The sequence below is a fragment of the Pecten maximus genome, chromosome 16, assembly GCF_902652985.1.
Source record: "Pecten maximus chromosome 16, xPecMax1.1, whole genome shotgun sequence".
NCBI lineage: Eukaryota > Metazoa > Mollusca > Bivalvia > Pectinida > Pectinidae > Pecten > Pecten maximus.
The window spans coordinates 28,699,110-28,725,283 of record NC_047030.1 but is presented as its reverse complement, the minus strand read 5'-3'; the positions used below and the strand labels follow the sequence as shown (position 1 = coordinate 28,725,283).

General features: G+C 35.6%; 1 protein-coding gene across 1 annotated transcript in view; it reads left to right on the top strand.

Annotated features, from left to right (window-relative positions):
* LOC117345121 (endothelin-converting enzyme homolog) overlaps nt 1–26,174 on the top strand; it is a 143,531-nt gene that overhangs the window by 60,123 nt on the left and 57,234 nt on the right. Inside the window, exons 3-7 of the mRNA XM_033908080.1 lie at nt 2,442–2,645; nt 8,041–8,165; nt 9,168–9,317; nt 20,741–20,809; nt 23,311–23,427. Coding sequence (XP_033763971.1) covers nt 2,442–2,645; nt 8,041–8,165; nt 9,168–9,317; nt 20,741–20,809; nt 23,311–23,427 — 665 coding nt within the window. The remainder of the gene's footprint in view (nt 1–2,441; nt 2,646–8,040; nt 8,166–9,167; nt 9,318–20,740; nt 20,810–23,310; nt 23,428–26,174) is intronic.

Here is a 26,174-nt window from a genome sequence, read left to right as displayed (position 1 = left end):
TCCATTACTTTGTGAGTGGCAGTATGATTAAAGCTGACCTATATATATAGTAATTAACTCTCCATTACTGTGTGAGTGGCAGTATGATTAAAGCTGACCTGTATATATAGTAATTAACTCTCCATTACTTTGTGAGTGGCAGTATGATTAAAGCTGACCTGTATATAGTAATTAACTCTCCATTACTTTGTGTGATTAAAGCTGACCTGTATATAGTAATTAACTCTCCATTACTTTGTGAGTGGCAGTATGATTAAAGCTGACCTGTATATAGTAATTAACTCTCTATTACGTTGTGAGAGGCAGTATGATTAAAGCTGACCTGTATATATAGTAATTAACTCTCCATTACTGTGTGAGTGGCAGTATGATTAAAGCTGACCTGTATATAGTAATTAACTCTGCATTACTTTGTGAGTGGCAGTATGATTAAAGCTGACCTGTATATAGTAATTAACTCTCCATTACTTTGTGAGTGGCAGTATGATTAAAGCTGACCTATATATAGTAATTAACTCTCCATTACTGTGTGAGTGGCAGTATGATTAAAGCCGCCCTGTATATAGTAATTAACTCTCCATTACTTTGTGAGTGGCAGTATGATTAAAGCTGACCTATATATAGTAATTAACTCTCCATTACGTTGTGAGTGGCAGTATTATTAAAGCTGACCTATATATAGTAATTAACTCTCCATTACGTTGTGAGTGGCAGTATTATTAAAGCTGACCTGTATATAGTAATTAACTCTCCATTACTGTGTGAGTGGCAGTATGATTAAAGCTGACCTGTATATAGTAATTAACTCTCCATTACTTTGTGAGTGGCAGTATGATTAAAGCTGACCTGTATATAGTAATTAACTCTCCGTTACTTTGTGAGTGGCAGTATGATTAAAGCTGACCTGTATATAGTAATTAACTCTCCATTACTTTGTGTGATTAAAGCTGACCTGTATATATAGTAACTAACTCTCCATTACTGTGTGAGTGGCAGTATGATTAAAGCTGACCTGTATATAGTAATTAACTCTCTATTACGTTGTGAGTGGCAGTATTATTAAAGCTGACCTGTATATAGTAATTAACTCTCCATTACTTTGTGAGTGGCAGTATTATTAAAGCTGACCTGTATATATAGTAATTAACTCTCCATTACTTTGTGAGTGGCAGTATTATTAAAGCTGACCTGTATATAGTAATTAACTCTCCATTACTGTGTGAGTGGCAGTATGATTAAAGCTGACCTGTATATAGTAATTAACTCTCCATTACTTTGTGAGTGGCAGTATGATTAAAGCTGACCTGTATATAGTAATTAACTCTCTATTACGTTGTGAGTGGCAGTATGATTAAAACTGACCTGTATATAGTAATTAACTCTCTATTACGTTGTGAGTGGCAGTATTATTAAAGCTGACCTGTATATAGTAATTAACTCTCTATTACGTTGTGAGTGGCAGTATGATTAAAACTGACCTGTATATAGTAATTAACTCTCTATTACGTTGTGAGTGGCAGTATTATTAAAGCTGACCTGTACATGTATATAGTAATTAACTCTCCATTACTGTGTGAGTGGCAGTATGATTAAAGCTGACCTGTATATATAGTAATTAACTCTCCATTACTGTGTGAGTGGCAGTATGATTAAAGCTGACCTGTATATATAGTAATTAACTCTCTATTACGTTGTGAGAGGCAGTATGATTAAAGCTGACCTGTATATATAGTAATTAACTCTCTATTACGTTGTGAGTGGCAGTATGATTAAAACTGACCTGTATATAGTAATTAACTCTCTATTACGTTGTGAGTGGCAGTATGATTAAAACTGACCTGTATATAGTAATTAACTCTCTATTACGTTGTGAGTGGCAGTATGATTAAAACTGACCTGTATATAGTAATTAACTCTCTATTACTGTGTGAGTGGCAGTATGATTAAAACTGACCTGTATATAGTAATTAACTCTCTATTACGTTGTGAGTGGCAGTATGATTAAAACTGACCTGTATATAGTAATTAACTCTCTATTACGTTGTGAGAGGCAGTATGATTAAAACTGACCTGTATATAGTAATTAACTCTCCATTACTTTGTGAGTGGCAGTATGATTAAAGCTGACCTGTATATAGTAATTAACTCTCTATTACGTTGTGAGTGGCAGTATGATTAAAACTGACCTGTATATAGTAATTAACTCTCCATTACTTTGTGAGTGGCAGTATGATTAAAGCTGACCTGTATATATAGTAATTAACTCTGCATTACTTTGTGTGATTAAAACTGACCTGTATATAGTAATTAACTCTCCATTACTGTGTGAGTGGCAGTATGATTAAAACTGACCTATATATAGTAATTAACTCTGCATTACTTTGTGTGATTAAAGCTGACCTGTATATATAGTAACTAACTCTCCATTGCTTTGTGAGCAGCAGTGTGTTTAGAGCCGACCTGTGTCCAGGTGTCCAGTTCCCTGATAACTGCTATGGACAGATCAGTGGACCCATGCGAGGACTTCTACCAGTATGCATGTGGGGGCTGGATCAAATCCCACCCGATCCCCTCTGGTCACTCACGCTTCAACATGTTCAGTGTCCTGTGGCAGGCCAATCAAGTGATCATGAAGCATGCTATAGGTTGGTACATGAAGCATGCTATAGGTTGGTACATGGAGATAGTTTTTTTCCAGATTGGAATATGCATACCGTATTTGGCCTAATAAGGGCGCAAGGCGCGGGTAATTGACAGTGGGGGCGCCCTTATTAAGATTGGTTATTCTAAAGTTTTATGAAACAGTATATACCTTATAGAGGAATACCCAAGGCTGTGGAAATGGTTAAATATTCAGTCATAAAAATATTCCAGATGAAGATATCTATTCATTATCTTATATTAAGCTTAAACATCACTTGAATATTCCTGTAAACTTGTAAACCATGCCAGCTGATATTTAGACCAGAGAACATGTGTTCCACCATTTATGTTCAAATGGAACTCTTTTGTGTTCTATTTATAGTCTGACACAAGTGATTTCCCAGATCATATCAGACATCGTTTTCTTTGACCTAATAATTGATTTACAATGTCTTTTACTAGCTTTCTGTTCTGAACAAAAGTTATTTATCAACAAGAATGAAGTCTTTTACTTTATCTTCAAATAAAGATGGTAAGTTATTATTTGTATGTGTGTTTAGTTTCGGGTGCTCTTTGCACTGACATGTCATCTGTAGGAATAGACAAAATGTGGCGAAAATTTGTGTTCCAGTTACTTAATTTGCTGAAGAAAATTGAACTAATAACGTAGCAAAACTTTTCACATGAATTATTACTTTTGAACACCATTTTGACACTCAGTCAAAGATTTATTTCCTTGAAAAAAGGTAGGGGCGCCCTTATTAGGTCAAATACGGTATATGGAGTTCATCTATGATCACTAGGAATGTTTGAGAGATCTTGTTTAATTCTGAATGATTATAAGACTTGTGGCAGGTCTGTGTCAGTAGAGTAAGGGTACGTGATTTCGTACAGGACATGATTTCGTACAATAAATTGCTTTTTCCAATGTTTCAATCGATCGCCTGCGATGGAGGCTTAAAATCATTTCGACGGCAAACCACCGCCATAATCTCTCTTCAGTGATGCTAAATATAGAATTTCAGAATAACCTCGTTTTCAAAACGAAACTAGAATTTGCATTTTGTCGTCTGCAGAATGGGACCAGGGTAGCTTAAAAACATAATTTGAAATATAATCTAGCCAGCTGACCTATGATAATTTTGAGATAATTGAAATAAGATCATACTTGACCATTTTCATCAAAATTGTTTTAATATGAAGCTCCAATAATTTGATAACACCGTATATTGATTTATCCTGCAACTGTCGACGCATTGTCGGAATACACCCACCGTATATATTTTTGCTGTATACGGCAGTGACGGAAAACAGCTGTATTTTGGAATCTTAGCACGTGCGTCAGTTCGACTGACCTACTTCAAAGTGAAACTACGTTTAAAAGGCGAACATATTTCTGTCATTTTTGACACCGTTTCACTTCAAAATGATTATTTTTGATGATTATTTTTATGACTGTTGCAGGATAAATAGAATACATGGTCAGTGTCTTAAAATATAAGCTGTATTTTTGGCTCGGGACAGAAAGACAAAAGTGGCTCGCCAAGGCTCGCCACTTTTGTCTTTCTTTACCCTCGCCAAAATACAGCTTATATTTTAAGACACTGACCATGTATTCTCTATGTAACAAGCCCAATCATCGACAGGGCAGAAATCGTAGGGAGCCTTCATTATTCTGAAAATGGTTGACATGATTGATTGTTTTTTGGTCTTAAAACTGTATGGAGCTTTAAAATTGTTTATTACAATTCCAGCCAGATCATCCTTATAAAAAATATATATAGTAGGTAAGTGCTATATTCCCTACGAATGGGTCGATGGCATGCAAAAAAGTGACACATTTTTTAAAAAGTTAATATTTCTTTCAAAAAACATTTCTGTCGTTTGAAAATCGGCAGACCTGATTAAAATATGCTGAATTAAATCTGCATATACTTATATTTGCCATATTTACTAAGAATCACACATTGGAAGGGTGTACGAAATCACGTTCCCAACTGCCGCTAAACACGGAAGTAAAGAATGGTAAAGGAAAGATCCCCTGCGCAGTGCATTTCTGCGCATATGACGTCACATTACCAAAAATATCGCAGATTGTGTACATCTTTTAGGTCGATGTAGATAAAAACGTCTTCTAGCTGCATTTAAGAAAAAAAATGCAAATATGTGTGAAAAGTGTACGAAATCAGGTACCCTCACTCTACCATTCTATTGTGACATGGTTAGTTTTTAGCTCACCGGTTACGAGTAACCAAGAGCTAATGCTGTCACCCCGGCGTCTGCGTCTGCGTCCCACCCCAAAACTTTTAAGTTTTTGGGGTAAGTTTTTGGAAAGCTTGTAAGTCCAAAAGTATACACCTCATGCCCTTCTAAATTGGTTTATACATTCATTAGAGGTCTAGGAGTGATGTTGTGGAAAATTCATGTAGAAACAAATTGTGATTTTTCCGCATTTTACCATTTTGTGGACTTTTTTGGCACCAAAACTCACTTTAACTTTTGGGGGTAAGTCCAAAAGTATACACCTATCACCCTTCTAATTTGGTTTATACATTCATTAGAGATCCAGGAGTGATGCTGTGGCAAAATCATGCTGAAAAAATTTGTGATTTTTTTTTGGTATTTAGCCATTTAGTGGACTTACTTTTTTAGCTCACCTGCCCGAAGGGCAAGTGAGCTTATGCCGTGGTGTGGCATCCGTCGTCCGTCCGTCCGTCTGGCGTCAACTTTTCATTTAAACAACTTCTTCTAAATAACCAAGAGGCCCAGGGACATGATATTGGACCTGTAGCATGCTACCAAGGGATACCAAGTTTGTTCAAAGAAATGACCTTGACCTTCATTCAAGGTCACAGAGGTGAAATAGGCTATAATCTTCAAACGACTTCTTCTCAATAACCAAGAGGCCCAGGGACTTGATATTGGGCCTGTAGCATGCTGGGATAAAGGGCTACCAAGTTTGTTCAAATAAATGACATTGACCTTCATTCAAGGTCACATGGGTCAAATAGGCTATAATGTTCAAATGACTTCTTCTCAATAACCAAGAGGCCCAGGGACTTGATATTTGGCCTTTAGCATGCTGGGGTGAAGGGCTAGCTACCAAGTTTGTTCAAATAGATGACTTTGACCTCCATTCAAGGTCACATGGGTCAAATAGGCTATAATCTTCAAACAACTTCTTCTCAATAACCAAGAGGCCCAGGGACTTGATATTGGGCCTGTAGCATGCTGGGATGAAGGGCTACCAAGTTTGTTCAAATGAATGACCTTGATCTTCATTCAAGGTCACATGGGTGAAATAGGCTATAATCTTAGAACGACTTCTTCTCAATAACCAAGAGGCCCAGGGACTTGATATTGAGCCTGTAGCATGCATTGGTGAAGGGCTATGAAGTTTGTTCAAATAAATGACCTTGACGTACATTCATGGTCACAGGGGTGAACTCGGCTTAAATCTGTAAACAATAATTTTACAATAGCCAAGAGTCTCTGAAACCTGATATTAGGCAAATATTATGCTGGAATTAAGGACTAGAAAATTTATTGATATGAAAAACAAAGCATACACTAATATTTGAATAAAGAGGTAATCAGCAAAGTATGTGTAGAAATGACCTCAATCAACTTCAAAGTTGGTTTAGAGCCAGGTGAGCGATACAGGCCCATTGGGCCTCTTGTTTTGACACAAAAACCCACTTTAAAGATTTTGGGGGTTAGTTTTGGAAAGCTTGAAGTTGTAAGTCCACACCTTCTTATTTGGTTTATACATCCATTAGAGGTCTAGGAGCAATATTATGTGACATACAATTTCAAAATGACATGCTTATACATACATAAAAAATGAATGCATAGTGTGATTGCTGCCGCAGGTGAGCTTTCACAATCATTGACTGCACTTGTTTAGCTCACCTGGCTGAAGTACAAGTGACCTTATGTTGTTGTGACGACTATCATCAATTCATCCGGTAGTTCATCTGTTGTCTGTCCATCTGTTGTCTATCCATCTGTTGTCTGTCCATCTGTTGTCTGTCCATCTGTTGTCTGTCCATCTGTCCTATAGTCATCATGTTTCGTCCGTCGTTGTGCGCCGTGCATAAACTTTTCACATTTCAAACTTCTTCTCAAGTTCCACTAGTGGGATTGAGCTGAAACTTGCCTGAAATGATGCTGGGATGGTCCTGACCAAGTGTTGTTATTTTTCGGGTCAGTCTGAAATCCAAGATGGCCGCCATCTTGAAAAACACATTTTAAACTTCTTCTTCAGTTCCACTGGTGCCATTGAGCTGGAAATTGGTGAGGATGTTAAGGAAGGAGAGCCAACAAAGTGTTGTTAAAAACTTTAAAACTTTGACATGACAGCCACGACGGCCATTTTGTAATCATGGTTTTCCTGAGCAACAAATATTTCAAACTTCTTCTCAAATACTGTAACAATAGTATAAGTGTCTTTAATTTAGAGTCAGATGACCGTTAAGGCCCTTGGGCCTCTTGTTTTATGTTTTTGTTTCTGTTCATTAATGTTGAACTTTGTATTTGTTTTTGTCTTACTGTATATTTGTTTTGTTTTTCTGTTGCGTGTGTTTTTTTTTGTGTTTTGATTGTTTTTTTTGTTTTTTTTTGTTTTTTCGTTTTTCTTGTGTAGTTGAACCAGAGGCCTTGATTAATTTATAAATTACCTTTGTGTCTTGTGTAAAATATTTAAAAATAAATAAATAAATAAATATATATAAAAAAAGACTAAAATCTTAAACAACTTATAATAACCAAGATGCCCAGAAACCTCATATTGAATCTGTATCATGCGGGGTTGAAGGGCTATCATGTTTGTACAAATGAATGATATTGACCTACATTTCAGGTCATGGGGTATGCTAAAATCTTTAAACAACTTCTCAGTATCGAGAATTTAACATAATTATCTTATAGGACATGAATGACTAGAAACAGGTGAGCGATACAGGCATACCAGGTCTCATGGTTATACATGGGTATGCCTGAATCAATCTGGGGATGTTTGAAATATAACAAGGTTTGCTTGCAGCCTGTAGATTAGTCTTCTAGAAGTCTCAAGTTAGATTTCAAAATACTTAACCTAATGATGATAATATTTTTGTTTAAGTCAACATTGTTGGATGGTAAGTCTCGATCTTTGAAGTGGCTATCATTTGAGTTCAAATGATTAACTAGATCAATCTACATATAGATCTACGTACAGGTTCTAGGTACATGTAATCATGAATTAAGCATATCCCTTCATATTCTGACAACATGTAATCACTATGTATTTGTAATATATGGTTGTTATACAAATGTTAGTAGTTGATAGTATTGCATAACAACCTGTGACTTTGCTGACTTGTAACCAGTATAATAATTAAAACATCTTTATTTCAGAACAACCAGTGAATGCATCCGTGAATCTGTCTGAGTGGAAGGCCAAAACCTATTATCAGTCCTGTATGGACGAGAACAAGACAATTGAGGAACTTGGTGCCAAACCATTACTGGACATACTCAAAGTAATTCTGACACATAATATCACTATGGCTACCATGTATTCAAATATTTCCATTTCAATGTCATTTCTTAGAATATTAGAATTATATGTGATAAAACCGGCTACCAAGGTTGTTCAAATGAACAAACCTCAATCTACTTTCAAGGTCACAGGCCAGCTGCTGTTTAAAATTGAACCTCTTGTTGAATAATATTTTGAAATGAGAAAAAAAAAAATCTTATGCTCAGAAATTGATAACACTTGAAAGGAGTATTTGGTCATTGAAAAAAGTGTTACTTGCATGGAATCATTGCAAGCATTTTTAGCTTATAAAATATAATGGTGGTGCAGCATTATACTGTCCAGGATCATAGCCCTGAGTCCTCTTATTGGGTCTTTAGCATGCCGAGGTGAAGGGCTGCTAAGTTTGTTCAAATGAATGATTTTGACTTTCAATATCACTAGGGGCCAAATATATATGCTGAAATCTTTAAATACTTTTTTTTTTTTGATAACCAAGAGGCCCAGAAACCTAATATTGGCCTAAGTAACATGATTGTATGAAAGCTACATATGTACCTAGTAATTAAGGGTTACAAAATTTATTTAAATGGATAAACCTTGAACCTATTCTGAAACATGTATTTGAATAAAGTGGCAATTAGCTTAGCATCTGCATAAATGACCTTGATAAACTTTAAAATTGCATTTGCTATATAAGCAGGTGAGTGATACAGTCCCTTTGGGCCTCTTGTTATAACATATTATAGTCATGTCACATGATAGTGGCTACCATGCAGCTACTTTAAAGAAATGAAAAAAGAAATCATTGGATAGGGCCAGACCTGTGTATTATGCATTGGTTTGTGTATTGCTGATTGCTATTGAATTGAGACCTCTTAAACGTTTAGGATTAATATCCATGTTGCAGTACATTTTGTTGGGTCACATCCTACTATTAATATAACTGATTATCAGTAATACTTGGCTCTATCTGTGTTTTATTTTGTGTTTTCTGTTGCAGAAGGAAGTTCCAGGTTGGTCTATATCTGTAATAGATTCAACCTTTGACCTACAGGACCTACTGGAGAAGTGTAAGAAGTATGGTGTGTCCACGTTGTTTGCTCTGTGGGTTGGAGAGGATGATCGCAGTTCTACAAGAAACATATTAAAGGTTCGCTATGATATTTTCACAGGTTTTAATCTTTACTCAATCCTCATCTGATTGTGGACTATATAAATTGCTCTTCGGTCATGGTCTGTCGTCCATTGGTCGTCGGTTTGTTCATAAAGATTGTTTGTTTTTGTTTAACGTCCTATTAACAGCTAGGGTCATTTAAGGACGTGCCAGGTTTTGGAGGTGGAGGAAAGCTGGAGTACCTGGAGAAAAACCACCGGCCTACGGTCAGTACCTGGCAACTGCCCCACGTAGGTTTCGAACTCGCAACCCAGAGGTGGAGGGCTAGTGTTAAAGTGTCGGGACACCTTAACCACTCGACCACCGCGGTCCCTTGTTGATAAAGAATCCCTGTTATCACTCTGAGGAGTAAAGGACCATTAGATCCACCCAAGGAAAATGCCGTTATCTCTACTCCTGCAACTTAATTGAGAAGAAGTGGAAGGATGTATACAAAACTTCATATTTAGGTTCCCCTTGACCCTAATTGTAACCATTCAGTTTTTGAGTCTCACCAGGAAACAAAATGGCTGACAGGTGGTCATCTTGGATCTTGACATTTGAAGTTTGTTATCGTAATTTCTTGAGAAGCACTTGAAGGAATCATTTCTTAAACTTCATTTGTAGATTCTCCTTGGTCCATAGTTGTGCTCATTTAACCTTAGGTCTGATTGGGAATCAAAGTGGTACACAGGAGCCATCTAGAATTTTGACAATGGAAGATTTGTGTTACAATTTCTTGAAAATCACTGGAAAACTTCTGTAAACTTAATATGTAGGTTCCCCTTGGTCAGGAGTTGCATGCTTTAAATCTTGAGTTTGATCAGGAAACAAAATGGCAGACAAGCCATGGTCATGAATTTTTACAGTACTGTTGTAGTTAATGTTATCACTATTTCTCACTTGAAAGTTCTTTGAAGATATTTTTAACGTCAGGATGCCTTTGGCACCTGCCGTTATAGTTGTGGTTGGAAAATGTTGTTATAGTGACACTTTTGTTTCCGCTAACAATTCCTCTTTTCTGTCATACAAATGATATACATCCGCAGCCTAATATAGTTCCTATTTTGTTGGCAATTATTGACACGATTTAACTGATGTAAACCGTGTTTACTGCAATTATTTAAAATGAAATATGAATGTTTGGTGTTCTAGATTATTTAGAGTATAAATACATGTATAAACATTTTCCTCATCAGTATATTCAATTTTGTTGGCGTAGGATTACGTAGTTCTGTCTCGATACTGCCTTGAAAACGAAAGTAAAAAAAATCAGTTTGATCGTCGTGGAAATTTACATGCATTTACAGAGAAACTATCCACATGTCTAAGACTCATATGTTCATCCTGAGTACATATGCAGGAACATTTCATACAAGCCTAAAAATAGGGTTTATTTACGTAGTGAAATGCACCTGAGCATTCCATGAGATAACTTCAGCTGTCACGTGACTCATCACTAGTCAGCCAAAATGGCAGTTATATCTAATGCAACTAAACCAACGACCGTTCGCAGTTTCATATTCATTTGTATGTCGCTAGAATACGCAAGAAATATCACCAGGAATTGAAGGCAAGTTGTAACAAACTTCATTGCCGTTTTTCGTGAGGATTTTATTAAATAAGATTATTATTTGTTTATTTGAAAAGAATCTAGAATCTAATGATTATGATCCGTGACTGATGTACTGGCGTCGATGTCTAAACTAGATACAGTCAAACCTCGATGATTCGAACTTCGTTGATTCGAATTTCTCGCTGTATCAAACTTTTAGCTTGGTCCCGAATTTTCTCACTATATAACACTACTAACGAAACTATGTATGATTCAAATTTTTATAAATCGAAGGTTTCGATGTATCGAATTTTTTTCATGACCCGTTAGCTATGATATTATAGGTAATTGACATCTCATGATTCGAACAAAAAATTTACCTGTACTGACCACTGGACAGGTGTTTGTCGTGACCCCTGCGGCAAGATTTCACACCTCTCCCCCAAATGCCCTGACTGACAATAGGGATAACGATAGCGTATGTTGTCACTCCCGGTCATGGGGTTAATTAGTAATCAGACCAAATTGATAGATAAAAGGTGTATTTAGAAGCCATGACATTAAACACGGTAAAACATTTCGGTAGTCGTCTCTGATAATCTCCGCCGCCATTGAAATCAGCGGTCGGTGAGTAAATTTTACGTAACTGTAAAACAACCGGACCAATTTTAAACACAAACAATTTAGCGATGGCTTCACTCATATTCAAAGTGTCATGTTTCAAACTTATACATAAATATCCAAGTAAATCGATTATCATGCATTCTCCAACCGATCGTAATATAGAATCTACCTGATCAGAATACTATGCAATGCGATAATTAGATATTGGTAGCTATTTTCAGAGATGTGTGCTGTTGTGAAAATGCAAACGATGCGGTTAACGTGGGATTTTTCCCACGCCGTTAGGCGGCAGGCTTTTTTCAACACTTCGTGTACGGACTTACCTGTTTGGAATTGGGTCAAAATTAAAACAAAAACACACCGGAGAAGGCTAATACATAATACCTTTATTAGAATTTATCAACAGTGAACTAGGCAGGTGAGACATTGTTTTCTCATTCAACAAAACATTTCCGTTTATAATTGGCCTGAGCAGAATTTCGAACTCGAAAAGATCGATACCAGTACTATACTGTACTGTCAGTGGTGATATTTTACAGCGGTACTTCGCTGTCATTGATGATTTCTGATTGTGTAATCATACTGCCTACAGACAAGCATAGATATATATATATATCCTTTTGAATAGAATAACACCCCGTAATAATGATATTATACACAATAGCCTGATGCTAACAAACCGTTTGAGATCTACGTTTTTCATTCAATTTCGTTGTGATAAATGCCTAATTAAATAGGATATCAACACTTTAATTTGTATAATTTTATGAGTTCACATTTTAATCTAGATTAAAACACCTGATACACATGAATTTCATTTTAAAAAAGTCTATTTTTGGAAATGCAAGTTTTATATCTCAAATCTAGATTATAGTGTACAGAAAAATAGAATAGAAATAAGAACCGACCTATATCTACCGTAATTTTTTGACATCATTCTATTTTTATTAGGCCTAGCTGATTAGTCATAATGTTGCCATACCAAATAAACCCAATAGGATAAAATAAATGAAATGTGGTCTAGATCTTGCACAAAAAAAACATTGCCTCTAATTCTAGCTTTTAGAGCCACAACCTCTTGCATCTTTGCTAACTAAGATATGTTTCAATGCTGCTACATGTACAGTTCATCCACTCCAGTTGGGCATTCTAATTTTGAAATTGATGATTTGATATCATCAATTTCAAAATTAAGTAAGTTATAGCTACATTCAGATCTCACTAACATAAATTAACATTAAATATACATACATATGTATCATGCAGTTACAGTTATGTATATGGTTCATATACTATTGTGGAGAATATTTGATGTAATGTACTTACAAAAAAATATAAGTTAAAAACAAAATTCCACTTCAAATTGATTTGAACTGTACATGTGAATGAATTTGGTTTTTTTATAGATAATTTGTAGCTACACAGTATGGAGTGTAAACATATAACATAGAGTGCTATATGAAAATCATGTTCACTCTAATAACAAGTATAACAAGTCTGAGCTGATATGAGCATGTAATTCTAAGTTTTGAATGCTAATTATAAATTAGTTTGATGTGCCTGCCAGTGATGCCAATGCATATGCCGTATATATAATGGTATACCCTGCCCTGTCTACATCCGCATTCTCGAGCATACCCAGGTGTTTTTTTGTACTTATATATTAATTACACAATTGAATATGTTTTAATGGAAATGAAGTGTAACTAGCTCAGTAGCTAGTTTTTTAATCCGATACAAAATGATAGATACTGAAATCTTAAACCTATAGTCAAAGATGATTAACATCTAGTTTATGTTATCATAAAGACAGTCTTAGGAATTAAAATTCTGTGTATATCATGCAGGTGAAACATTGAGATCTATAGGTTATTATTCAACCCCTCCCGCCTTCCCTTCCCCTTCCCCTGCTGATAGGGTGCGATACCCTTTTATTACCTGGACAGTTCAGGCCTCAGGGAATCTTTCAATACACTGGTCAAAGTGCAAAAGATTTACACTGGCATGTTGATTACATCTTCCCAAGTGTGAGGAATTAATCTTAAAATATGGTAGAAATAACTTCCATAACTGTGAATGTATTAGGTGGCTAAAAGAGTAGGATGGAGTAAGAAATATGTCTTATTGTCCAGTAAATCTATATAAAACAAACTATGATAGCAAGGTAAATCTATATAAAACAAACTATGATAGCAAGGGAAAGCAAACGAATATTTCATACAACAAATTGAATCTAATTAGTCAATCATATATAGTTCATAATCTTACATCAAGGAAAAGCAATAATATAAACTGGTGATGGCATCACTTTTTTTTTTTTTTTTCTAAAAGATATAGATCTATAGAAGACCACATAAGAATGGAAATCATCACATTTTGTGTTACCAAGTTCATGTGGAATTTAATTTGCATAATGAGGATTTTGGAATTATAAAACATAAATAAGTGAAAGCGTTATGTTATAGCATAAATATAACAAGATTCTAAAAAGTTGAATGATAAGCAACCTTTGTGTTGATTATTGAATCATATACAGTTTATTCAAGTGTCTTCAATATTTTGATTTATGTCTTACATTAAAAGATTAATATCCAACTCAGACGGCAATTGGGCCGTGATTCATGAATGATTACAAAAACTAATTTGAAGTATTTCTCGGTCAAATAAACCCCTACTATTTTACATACAATACAGTTGTGCAACATGAAGAACATTTAGGTCCATTCTCTGAAAATGATGCCAATTTTAGGCCCAGTTTCCCCCGTTTCAGTTAATACACAAGTCCGTTTCGCCACCTAATACAAGGGGCGCAAGTCCTGCACCCTCCAAGTCCATTAACCTTCTCCAGGTTGATACCGCTACCCTATCAATCAAATTAAGTAACTCTGATAGATCTATAATGTGTACCAGACAGAATGGAACAACATACACTCGTACTTTGCTTGTCATTAAGATTATTGGAAATGATAATTATTTACAAATCATTCTTCAATTGTTTGATAAATATTAAGTAAACTTTATACTCATCACAAAAAGAAATTGTAGCTGAAAGGTTCTTGCTTTTTCTAACTGAGTCAAAATATAACAAACAAAGGGCCATAACTCGTAAAATATATTCAAATGAAATAAACGCAACTTCATGACATGGCATACCCAGTTTGAAAAAAAAGATGGTTATTGATGGTGGGAAGAGACCTCCGAACAGACCACATAATGCCTGCATTAAATAAGTTCCACAAAGGGCTTATCCTCTGTCCATATCTCTAGTTATGTTGCCAAATCAAACTGCAGTTCAGGAAAACACAATTTTATGTCATGGTTATGAAACATACCAAGTTTGAAAACTTTGAAGAGATTACCAAACAAACCACATTGATACATGATGCCCAGGCCAATTTAACGAAGTTCTAGAGTGGGCCTAGTACACAACTTATGTCATGGTATATGTATACTAAGTTTGAAAGAAATGGATTATTTAGTGTAGGAGGAGGTCTCCACACAAACCCAATGTATTTGCTACACAAAGACCATATTTGGCAAATATGCAATACTGTTACTCAAAAAATGTGAATGACGACAACAAAGCCCATTTAATTTGGCTTTGGGCATTCGAAGGGATAATGTAACTCCAAAACGTTATATATGCCGAATATCTGTAAAGTAATGTTTTGACACCTTTTAACTCTTAGACGTACACCAAAAAAATATTGTTTTCACATAATCGATAAAGTTCAAATCATGTCAAAAAGCAGCTTTTTGTCACAAAATCTATTAATTTGACATGTGACATCCATTGATAAACAGTGCTAGTCATATGACATTGACGTTTATTGATCAACTGTACTAGTCATGTGCCATTCACATGTATTGATAAACAGCTAACACCAAAACTACTAACATTTGAAAACCAACGTAACTGAAACTGGGGTGACAACATTAGCTTTCCATCTTCTTTGAAGAAATTAACTAATGAAATTAAAAAATGATTCCAGCTCTACATCTTCTTTGAAAAAAACGAGCTAATAAAATTCAAAAATTATTCAAAGCAGTGACTTATACTGTCATGCATTTTAAACACATCTTTCAAATTTTCAATGACATGGTCCAGATCACAAAATATTACATAGTCAGTATACATATCCACTCACAGTAAAATCCATACTTAGAATTATCCAATATCAATAATACTAATAGCGAATCTAAATATAATATCAAAGCATTGTAGTCAAATGATCTCCATAGAATAGAAACTAGATAAGAGATGGCCTGACTGGACTGGTTTGTGTTTCTTGCGCATGCACCAATTTAGCTTATTATAACAGTGCTTAAAGGGTTTTGGACACATAGGGTATTTTTCCATTTTCTGTTAGCCCGACCCCATAAATGTTGGCTGACACAGGTTTTACCTCGCCCTACAAAGCTGTTTATCTATTTTAGGCCAGTAGGGGGATATTGCTGCTGGCTGAAAATTTTTAATGAGCTAGGTGGTCACGTGGTCCGACGCGTCATCTGGTTCACATCACCAGTATCACTAGGCTAGAATCTGCCTTGTTATATGCATTTATAGAGGGAAACTTCAAAAAGCCCCATATTATTTTGTAAACCTTGAAAGCAATATGACAGTGAATGTCCTGATTTTATCATCTTACATGTTTAGATTTTCTTTCCACACCTCATGTCTGTAATTGTATAATCAAAATAGTAGTCCAGCGGACAATATCATAACCTTGGTAATTTACTAATATCACATGTCATCTGTTTATTTTTATTTTTTTTTTTTATTTAAAAAACTCAAACAATGGCATATACACTATAGGTCTACTCAGAGATGTAAATATCACATATGTGATATATACATCTCTGGTCTACTATACAGTGAGGTGACAAAATGATCTCACTTGTGAAGTCTTTTTACGGTGATTAATTTTCCTAGCCTTGTTAACCATTTTATTTTTGGCATAATTTGATAAGATTTTGTACACTTTTAAGAACATGTTTTACCCTTTCCTGACGTAATATTAACATAAAAATATCCATTTCGTAATTTTGCAAGATAAAGATTTGATAAAAATGCAGTAGTTTGAAATACAGTTGTCTCATCCTGATGTAATTTAATTAGATAGTACGTAATCAGAAAAACTATTTTTTTTTTATCTGAGACGATACATGGGTTTTTTGTTCATTGAACTTTGAGGATTTCCTTTGTACATATTAAATCAAGAATTTTTAAATATTGGTTGAAATTAAAGCGTCCAGATAATTTTTTACTCAAAGCATGTTATGATGACATGTTGGAAACTAAAGATCCTTGGATTCTTTATTTAAATCAGTAACTTTGAACTGTCAGTCTTGGGTAAATGTTTGAAGAAATCAGTTACTGTTCTGATCAATTTTACAGTAATGTATTCAAACATTGTCCTTTTTTGACAATTTCCTTAAAGAATGTTTTATGAAGGTTATGAAGGAAATGTATTTGATGTGGTGAAAATGCTACCCAGACATTCGTATTGATTTGATTAAAACATATCATTTTAAATACTATAGTATGTTTAAACGTATTCAGTTACTCAAAGTAGAAAATATAAAAGAACTTAACAATTTAGGAAAATATTTATCACTAGCAAATAAACTAAAGGAAAGATTTATAAGATTTTAATTAGAATATATTCATTTTTAATGATTATTTCTCTGTTTCCCTGTAACAAATCTGACAAATTAGCTTATTGAATTATAAATCATGTAAGAGTGGATGCCTTTGTCCATTAATGTTATATACTATTTTATCCAATAAGTTGTAAAACTTATGGAATAAAGTTGAATTTAATACAGTTGTTTAATGAATAACGGGATCATCACTGGAGTACATGTAACCAATTCACTGTTGTAACCCAATATATTAATGTAAAGTATTCCCACATCACAAAACCTTTGGTAGATAGTGTGTAAATAGTGATTTAATGCGACACACATTTGGGTGTTTATAACGTTAGTTATACTATCATCTCGGCAGTTGTGAACCTGTGACGTAGGAGGCTGACCGACCTCGTTATCAGAATGAAATTTTGCATATAGGTCAGTTGTCCAGATGGGCCCATGCTGTGCCCTGTATCTCAGCGTGTATATACACAACCCCAGGAGTGTGAGGGTAATTTGACTGGCTTTTCAGAAACTAACCTATAGACAACTTTAACCTTTTTGTGTCTAAAACCCTTTAACAGGATCTTTCATTTGACCAATAAAGATCATTTAATGGTGTGTGCAAAGATCTCGCACTCGGATATTTTACTTATTAAGAAGCCACTGAAGCAAAAAGTATTAAACATAAACACTGCAATTTTGTTACTGAGTAGTTTTATTTTTAGCTCACCAGGCTGAAGGGCAAGTGAGCTTATGTCGTGGTGTGGCGTCCGTCCATCCGGCGTCAATTTTTCATTTAAACAACTTCTGCTAATAACCAAGAGGCCTAGGGACTTGATATTACACGTGTAGCAAAGAAATGACCTTGACTTTCATTCAAGGTCACATGGGTCAAAAAGCCTATAATCTTCCAACGACTTCTTCTCAATAAGCAAGAGGCCCAGGGACCTGATATTGGACCTGTAGCATGCCGGGTGAAGGGCTACCAAGATTGTTCAAATAAATGACCTTCACCTTCATTCAAGGTCACAGAGGTGAAATAGGCTATAATCTTCCAACGACTTCATTTCAATAACCAAGATGCCCAGGGACTTGATATTGGGCCGGTAGCATACTGGGGTGAAGGGCTACCACGTATAAATGTCTTTGACCGTAATTCAAGGTCACAGAGGTGAAATAGGCTATAATCTTCAAACTACTTCTTCGCAATAAGCATAGGGCCCAGGGACTTAATATTGGGCCTGTACCATGCTGGGGTGAAGGGCTACCATGCATATGTTTGTTCCAATAAATGACCTTGAACTTCATTCAAGGTCACATGGGAACTTCATTCAAGGTCACATGGGTCAAATAGGCTATAATCTTCAAACAGCTTCTTCTCAATAACAAAGAGCCCAGGGACGTGATATTGGGCCTGTAGTATGCTGGGTCGTATAGGGCTACCAAATTTGTTAAAATAAATGACCTTGACCTTCATTCATGGTCACAGGGGTGAAATTGGCTTAAATCTGTACACAATAATTTTGCGATAGCCAAGAGTCTCTGAAGCCTGACATTAGGCAAATATTATGCTGGAATGAAGGACTAGAAAATTCTTTGATATGAAAAAAGAGGTAATCAGCATAGTATGTGTAGAAATTACCTCAATCAACGTCAAAGTTGGTGTAGAGCCAGGTGAGCGGTACAGGCCCATTTGGCCTCTTGTTTGAGAGGTACCGTATGTATGATGTAGACAAAATTGAGATATCTTCTTATTCTCTCATGCATGTAAAGACACATATATAAAGAAAGGATTTATTTTTGGAAATTAGAAATATGTCTGCAAGACATGGAAGTCCTCCCTCCTCCTGAGGATTTCAGTTTGTCGAATTTGATTTTGTGATGGGACATTTAATCTCGATGCGTCCCTGCATTCTGTTGTGCTATTTTCGGCGAAGTCCTAATGCCTATATGACTGATCTGTTACCTTGCCTATGAGTTAAAAATGTTCTTGGCATTTATAGCAATTACTTGTTGCAAACAGAAATTAAAAACAAATCACCCGTTTCCGGCAGACATGTGTAGAATGTTGGAATTTGTAGCATAAACCATCTACTACTTGCACTATCAATATATTATTTTGGTATTAGTGTACCAAGGTATTACCTAACAACAAATTCAGTAGGTTAATTCACCAGTACACTGTGTGGATACATATATTACATAATCATTATATTTATTATATATATATGATAGTAAAGATGTAATCAACACAACAGTATTGTTTGCTTATGAGTGTATATATTGAAACAAATTTGTGCAAACCTTACAATCCATTTAGTATGGAGTTACTTCCCCTTTAAATATGCTAGAGGTGTAAATGCCATTTCTAGTTTTCAATATAAGCCAGTTACCATTTCATCATTTAAAAAAACCATTTTGAATCCATGAAATAATGCAATTATTTTCATTATCATAGTCACGAAAATAGTATTTGGGTGAAGTAGAGTACTCGACTATTCAAATTACATTACTACATCTTACAACACCCAGAATAAGCTCCGCCTACCTCTCTCATGACTGCAAAAAAAAAAAAACATGTGCACCCCTGACCCCTGTGTCTTCAGTACTTACAGTACTTTGATTAATGTTTTATTGTATGACCTCAGACCCTGACGTTTCCCAGGGCCTTAGGCCCTTTGATTTAGATTCTATAATTATTTAGGTTTCCTTTGTTAAAAAATGGTTAAGAGGAAAAGAGGAAAGAAGGGAATATATATTATGTAGAGAGAATACAGCAGTCTTACATAGAGTAAATACTGTGGATACCAAGATCCCTCTGGGATCTTTTCAATCTCTATGTTAAATGTTTTTTTTTGTTTCATCATTCTGCAAAGTTTGTCATCAAAATAATGTTCAATACTTCTTAATATGAACAATTGATGCCCAAAAATTGACTAAAATTGTCTAACAGCCATATGGGAGCAAATTCTTAAAACAACTGCTTCTTCTTTTAAAAACGTTGATTGGAATTTAGCTAAATTTGACTTAAACTAAATAATTTTTACTGGAAACATGCATCCTTAGTGTTGGAGATTGAAAATGTACACCAGTGGGGCTGATCCCCAAGGATGGGCAGATTTAATAGGGCCAATTTGTCTATACATAACTGTGTATTGCTATGAACTTTGGTCTGAAACATCTTTGGTTGACAGGGAATGCATAAAAATCTTTCTCTTCTTTTGAAGGAAAAAAATTAAAGGGCAAGAAGGGGAAAATGTTTTGGCTATATATAGCTATAAACAGCCTCTTAAACTAGACTAGAATGATGCATTGGCTATTGCCCATATTTGCCTTTCCCACCTTGGTGGTGGTGATTTAAAATTGTACAAATCATTATATGGTGGAGCTGACCGCCAAAAGGGCTGAGGGGCAAGGCAAAATGGGGGCAATTTGGCTTATTGCTATAAACAACTTCTTGAATTGTCTTTTACTATGAACAGTTGTTGGAGATCAGGTCTTTGAGCTACATGAAATGAATTATTTATTTTTTACTTTGCTGCTGCAAAGATGTTGATTCTTAACAAAGTAACAACATATTACATTAAACAATTGATTGTTCCAGCTCGACCAGTCAGGGTTAGGACTACCTGAGCGTGATTACTACCTTAACAAAAGCATCCATCAGGACCCAGTAAGTATGGCAAGGAAGTGTTCACTTTTACCAGACTTATACTTAAGAAATAATTAACGTTGATTCGTGTATTGTTGCAGAATACACAACGAGGACGAGGATACATGTATTTTGCAATTAAATTAATAACGAAGGCCGCAGGCCTGAGTTATTAATTGAAATTGCAAAATATCCGGAGTCCGAGTTGTATATCCTGCAACAATACACGAGTCAAAGTTGATTATTTCTATTCTACAATGTACTGTTTTGTTCTGAGATCTACCTCTTTCTAATAGAAACCCCGGGAAAACCTTGTAATTTATTTCTTGAGTATTGCATTAATTTGTTGATAAAAAAATACATTTCTTTACGGGCACTACAGTACTACAATCAAGAACATCTATCATATGGCATTGATTTTGAAAATAAAAAAAAAAAGGATGAAAAAAAAAGAAAAAAAAGCGGCCTTTGAAAGATTCGAAGTCGCGTTGTGATAAAATATTGAGTAAAGACTAACCCATTAGCCCACTTGGCTAAAGTAACCATACTTTGAATGGGTGAATATTAGATACATAACATTGTAACAGCCGTGACTCACGAGCGTGTATTATTGACACGAGCGTGTATTATTGGAAAATAATACATGGTTTTAAACCAATCAAAACTGGCATTGCATAGCAAACATGGTAGAATAGAACTTCTCTCTCTTCCTTAGTGCAGATTTACATCAGGCCAGATCTCTGATTATCTAAGACATCACAATAAATGATTGTTGTTCTGATGATAGCTACCCCATAGTCATAACATATAAACAATGCTCTCCAATCAGGCCATCCATAGATCTGTTGTGTTGGGCTCACTGTTTTACACACACATTACCTGGATTTTTGGTGAGACCTCTTGTATACACCTGTATCCATGGCTGATTCACCTAGATTTACGATGTACTACCTTCCAGGATCTTGTGACCAGGACCAAGGACTTGATATTAGTCATGTGGCATGCCAGGATGAAGGACTACCAAGTTTGTTCAAATAAATGACTTTGACCTCCATTTGAATCATTCAAGGTCACATGGGTCAAATGGGCCAAAATCTTTAAACAATGATTTCTCGATAGCAAAGAGACCTGATATTAATCCAATTGTATACTGAAATGGAGGACTAGAAAATTTATTGACATGAATGAACCTAGCCTCACTGATATTTAAATAAAGTGGTTATCAGCATAGTATCTGCAGAATAACCTAAATCAACTTCATAGTTTCTGTAGAGCCAGGTGAGCAATACAGGCCCATTGGGTCCTCTTGTCCTGAATAACACCTATTTCTATTCAAGTTCCACCTGTGGGATTCAGCTCAAACTTACCAGAAATGATCCCGAGATGTCCTGACCAAGTGTGGTTATTATTTGGGTCGATCCCAAATCCAAGATGGTCGCCATGGCAGCCATCTTAAAAAACACATTTCAAACTTCTTCTCCAGTTGCACTGGCGCCATTGAGCTGGAAATTGATGAGGATGTTAAGGAAAGAGAGCCAATAAGGTGTTGTTATTTTCCAGTCCCATTAAAGCTTTGACATGGAAGCCACAGCGGCCATTTTGTCGCATGATTGCACAATCATGGTTTTCATGAGCAACACCTATTTCAAACTTCTTCTCAATTAAGTTCCACCAGTGGGATTAAGCTCTAACTTATCTGAAATGATCCTGAGATGGTCCTGATCAAGGTCTAAAATCCAAGATGGCCACCATGGCCAAAAGTGCCAATATGCTCGCTTAAGAGTCATCTTCGCTAGCCAAGGTAGGCTTCTGATTACATTACACTCCACGAACCCTTGGCAGATATTGTTGTGTTTAAACTGTTGTGTCCTGAAATTCCAGGGAATCCAATCAAATCATGTTTTACATTATGATTCAGGCTTACTTTTGCAGTAAACAAAAATTACTGCGCCCAGTACAGAGCTACCTTGTGGACTATGTCATGGCATTTAACCTAAATACAGAGACATATGATCTTAGGGGAAACATCCACAGTGTTTAATCAATTGATAGAAGTCATTGATCATATATCTCATCAAAATGACACCAGCCTCCATGTGTGTTTGTAAACATCGCCGATGAAGTACATCGGTTACACTGTTTTGATTGGTCGTTTTAATCTACTAAAGTTATGTTGTTTCATGTTCTGTGTCAGTGTGTCTGTATGTAATTGTTTGTAATTTACTTGTCTTCACGTCTGTGCTGTAACTATTACTATATGACAGCGGATATTTCTGGCTAGGCGATTGGGTACCGTAGATCGTGAGTTTGAGGCCCGATCAGGGTCAAGTCACTTGTGTTGCTAAGTTAAATATGTGACCAATTATATATATATAAATTATATGAAAATTTCTTACTATGATAGCTTCTTTGTTTTCATCTAACGTTAAAAGTGAGATGAGCTTCTTTGTTTTTATCTAAAGTTAAAAGTGAGATGAGCTTCTTTGTTTTGATCTAAAGTTAAAAATGATGATTCCCTTCAGGTGTTAGTGGCCTACCTAGAGTATATGACAGAGGTGGGAATGTTACTGGGTGGAGAAGAAAACAGCACGAGATCCCAGATGATCGATGTCATCATGTTTGAGACAAAGCTTGCCAATGTAAGTAAAACATTCCTGGCTATGTTAAGTATAAGTATTTATTATCAATTAAATTTGAATGCCTCATGTATACTAATAATCGAAAAAAACTTAAACAATGATTTTTTACTGCCTTTTGTCCAGCGTCATGCATCATAAACAATCTATATTTTCAACTTATTCTGCAAAACTGCAGAACCATATTCGATGAACTATGACAGGAAGATTCCATGGGTTAAGGCCAACCAAAGCTACACCCCCCATCACCCTGAGGGCCTGAGGGATTGGGCCAAAAAGGAACAAATTGACTAAAACTTCAAAAATCTTTTTCTTTGCAACTACAAGTTATGGTAGAGTCAAATACTCTTCACAGATAGAAAGGTCTTAAGATGCTTAACCAAAATTGTGAATTTCATAACCCTTAGTCTCATGTTTGCCCCTGGGGAGGGGGTAAACTTTACTGAAAATCACATTTTAGACTATCATTTGTTTCATTAGTAGTATAATTCAATCTTACTTGGTTAACATTATGATCATGCTACCCAGTTTGATGGTATGCACATGTTGGCCCTGATTGACCCCCAGGGGCTGATGGGCGGGGCTAAAAAGGGTCAAAGTAACTGAAATTTCAAAAACATCTTCTCAAGGAACAAATAAGGTAGAATCAAATACTCTTCATAGATTTAAGGGTCTTAAGGTGTTTTACCAAATTTGTGAGTTTCAAGGCTCTGGGGTCTCACGTTTGCCCCTGGGGAGGGGGTTAAACTTTAATGACTATCGTTTGTTTGATTTCTATTGTGGAATTCATTCAAAATTGGTTTACATTATCAACATTGGATGACATTTGATGGTATGCACATGTTAGCCCTGACTGACCCTAGGGGCTTATAGGTGGGGCCAAAATGGGTCAAATTAAGTGAAATTTTAAAAGGCATCTCCTCAAGGACCAAATAAGGCACAATTATATATATATATACTTTTCATAGATTGAAGGGTCATAAAATGTTATACCAAAATTGTGAATTTGATGACCCTTGGGTGAAGAAAATCTTAATTGTAGTTTTTAGGTCAACTGAGACGAAGTCTCAAGTGACCTATTCTAATTGCCTTTTGTCCGTCGTCGTCTATGGCTGAAGGTCAACCAAAATTGTGAATTATATGGTCCCCAACCCCCAGGGGCCTGAGGGGTGGGGCCAAAAAGGGTCAAATTTAGTAAAACTTCAAAAATCTTCTTCTTTACTCTCAGATATGTTGGAGTCAAACACTCTTTATAGATGAAAGGGTCTTGTGGTGCTTTACCAAAATTGTGAATTGCATGACCCTGGGGTCTCACGTTTGCCCCTGGGGAGGGGGTCAACTTTACTATAGTTTATATAGAGAAATCACATTTTTGACTATTATTTATTGGATTTGTATTGGAAATTTTTCTTATCTGATTAATATTATCAGTGTTGGATAACTGTTTGATAGTATGCATATGTTGGCCCTGACTGACCCCCAGGGGCTGATGGGCGGGGCTAAAAAGTATCAAATTGACTGAAATTTCAAAATCTTCTTCTCTACTCTCTTATTTGGTAGAATCAAAAACTCTACATAGATGGAAGGTCCTTATGGTGCTTTACCAAAATTGTGAATTTTATTACCCTGGGGTTTCATGTTTGCCCCCTGGGGAGGGGGTTAACTTTACTATAGTTTATTTAGGGAAATCACATTTTTGACTATTATTTGTTGGATTTGTATTGGAACTCATTCTAACCTGGTCAACATTATCACCATAGGATAACATTTTAATGGTATGGAAATGTTGGCCCTGACTGACCCCCAGGGGCTGATGGGTGGGGCTAAAAAGGGTCAAATTGACTGAAATTTCAAAATCTTATTCTCAATACCTATATAAGATAGAATCAAAAACTTTTCATAGAAGGAATGGTTTAATGGTGTTTTACTTGAATTGTGAATTTCATGACCCTGCGGTTTCACATTTGCCCCTTGGGAGAGGGTAAACTTTGCGATAGTTTATATAGAAAATTCAAAAGGGTCAATTAAATTAACTGAAATATTTCAAATCTCAGGTGACCGTTAAGGCCTGTTGGGCCTCTTGTTATAAAGAAATTACATTTTTCATTATCATTTGTTTTATGCTATTATTGGCCCCAACTGATCAAATTTACAGAAATATCCGGTATATATCTATACTGGGGATGGTGTAATAACCTTGTATACTGGGGTGGGTGTAATAACATTGTATACTGGGGTGGGAGTAATAACCTTGTATACTGGGGTGGGAGTAATAACCTTGTATACTGGGGTGGGAGTAATAACCTTGTATACTGGGGTGGGAGTAATAACCTTGTATACTGGGGTAGGAGTAATAACCTTGTATACTGGGGTGGGAGTAATAACCTTGTATACTGGGGTGGGAGTAATAACCTTGTATACTGGGGTAGGAGTAATAACCTTGTATACTGGGGTGGGGATAATCAAATGGACTTTTGCAAGGGGAATAGTTGATACAATTATTCATAACAGTAATAGCATTTTATAACATTTTTACCAGTGAAATATCAAAAATTATTCATTCTATAAAAGTGATATTTTTCATTAATACAAAAATAATTTACCAATCAGAAAGCCCGACATATATGTCAGCACCTGGACAGGGGGAACTACTTTTTTTGTTTAGAAATTATCGCTGTAGGCCTAGTTAGCATACGGGGTAGGTTTTTCGTTGATAACAAATGTAATAAACAGAATATCTAACAGTGTCT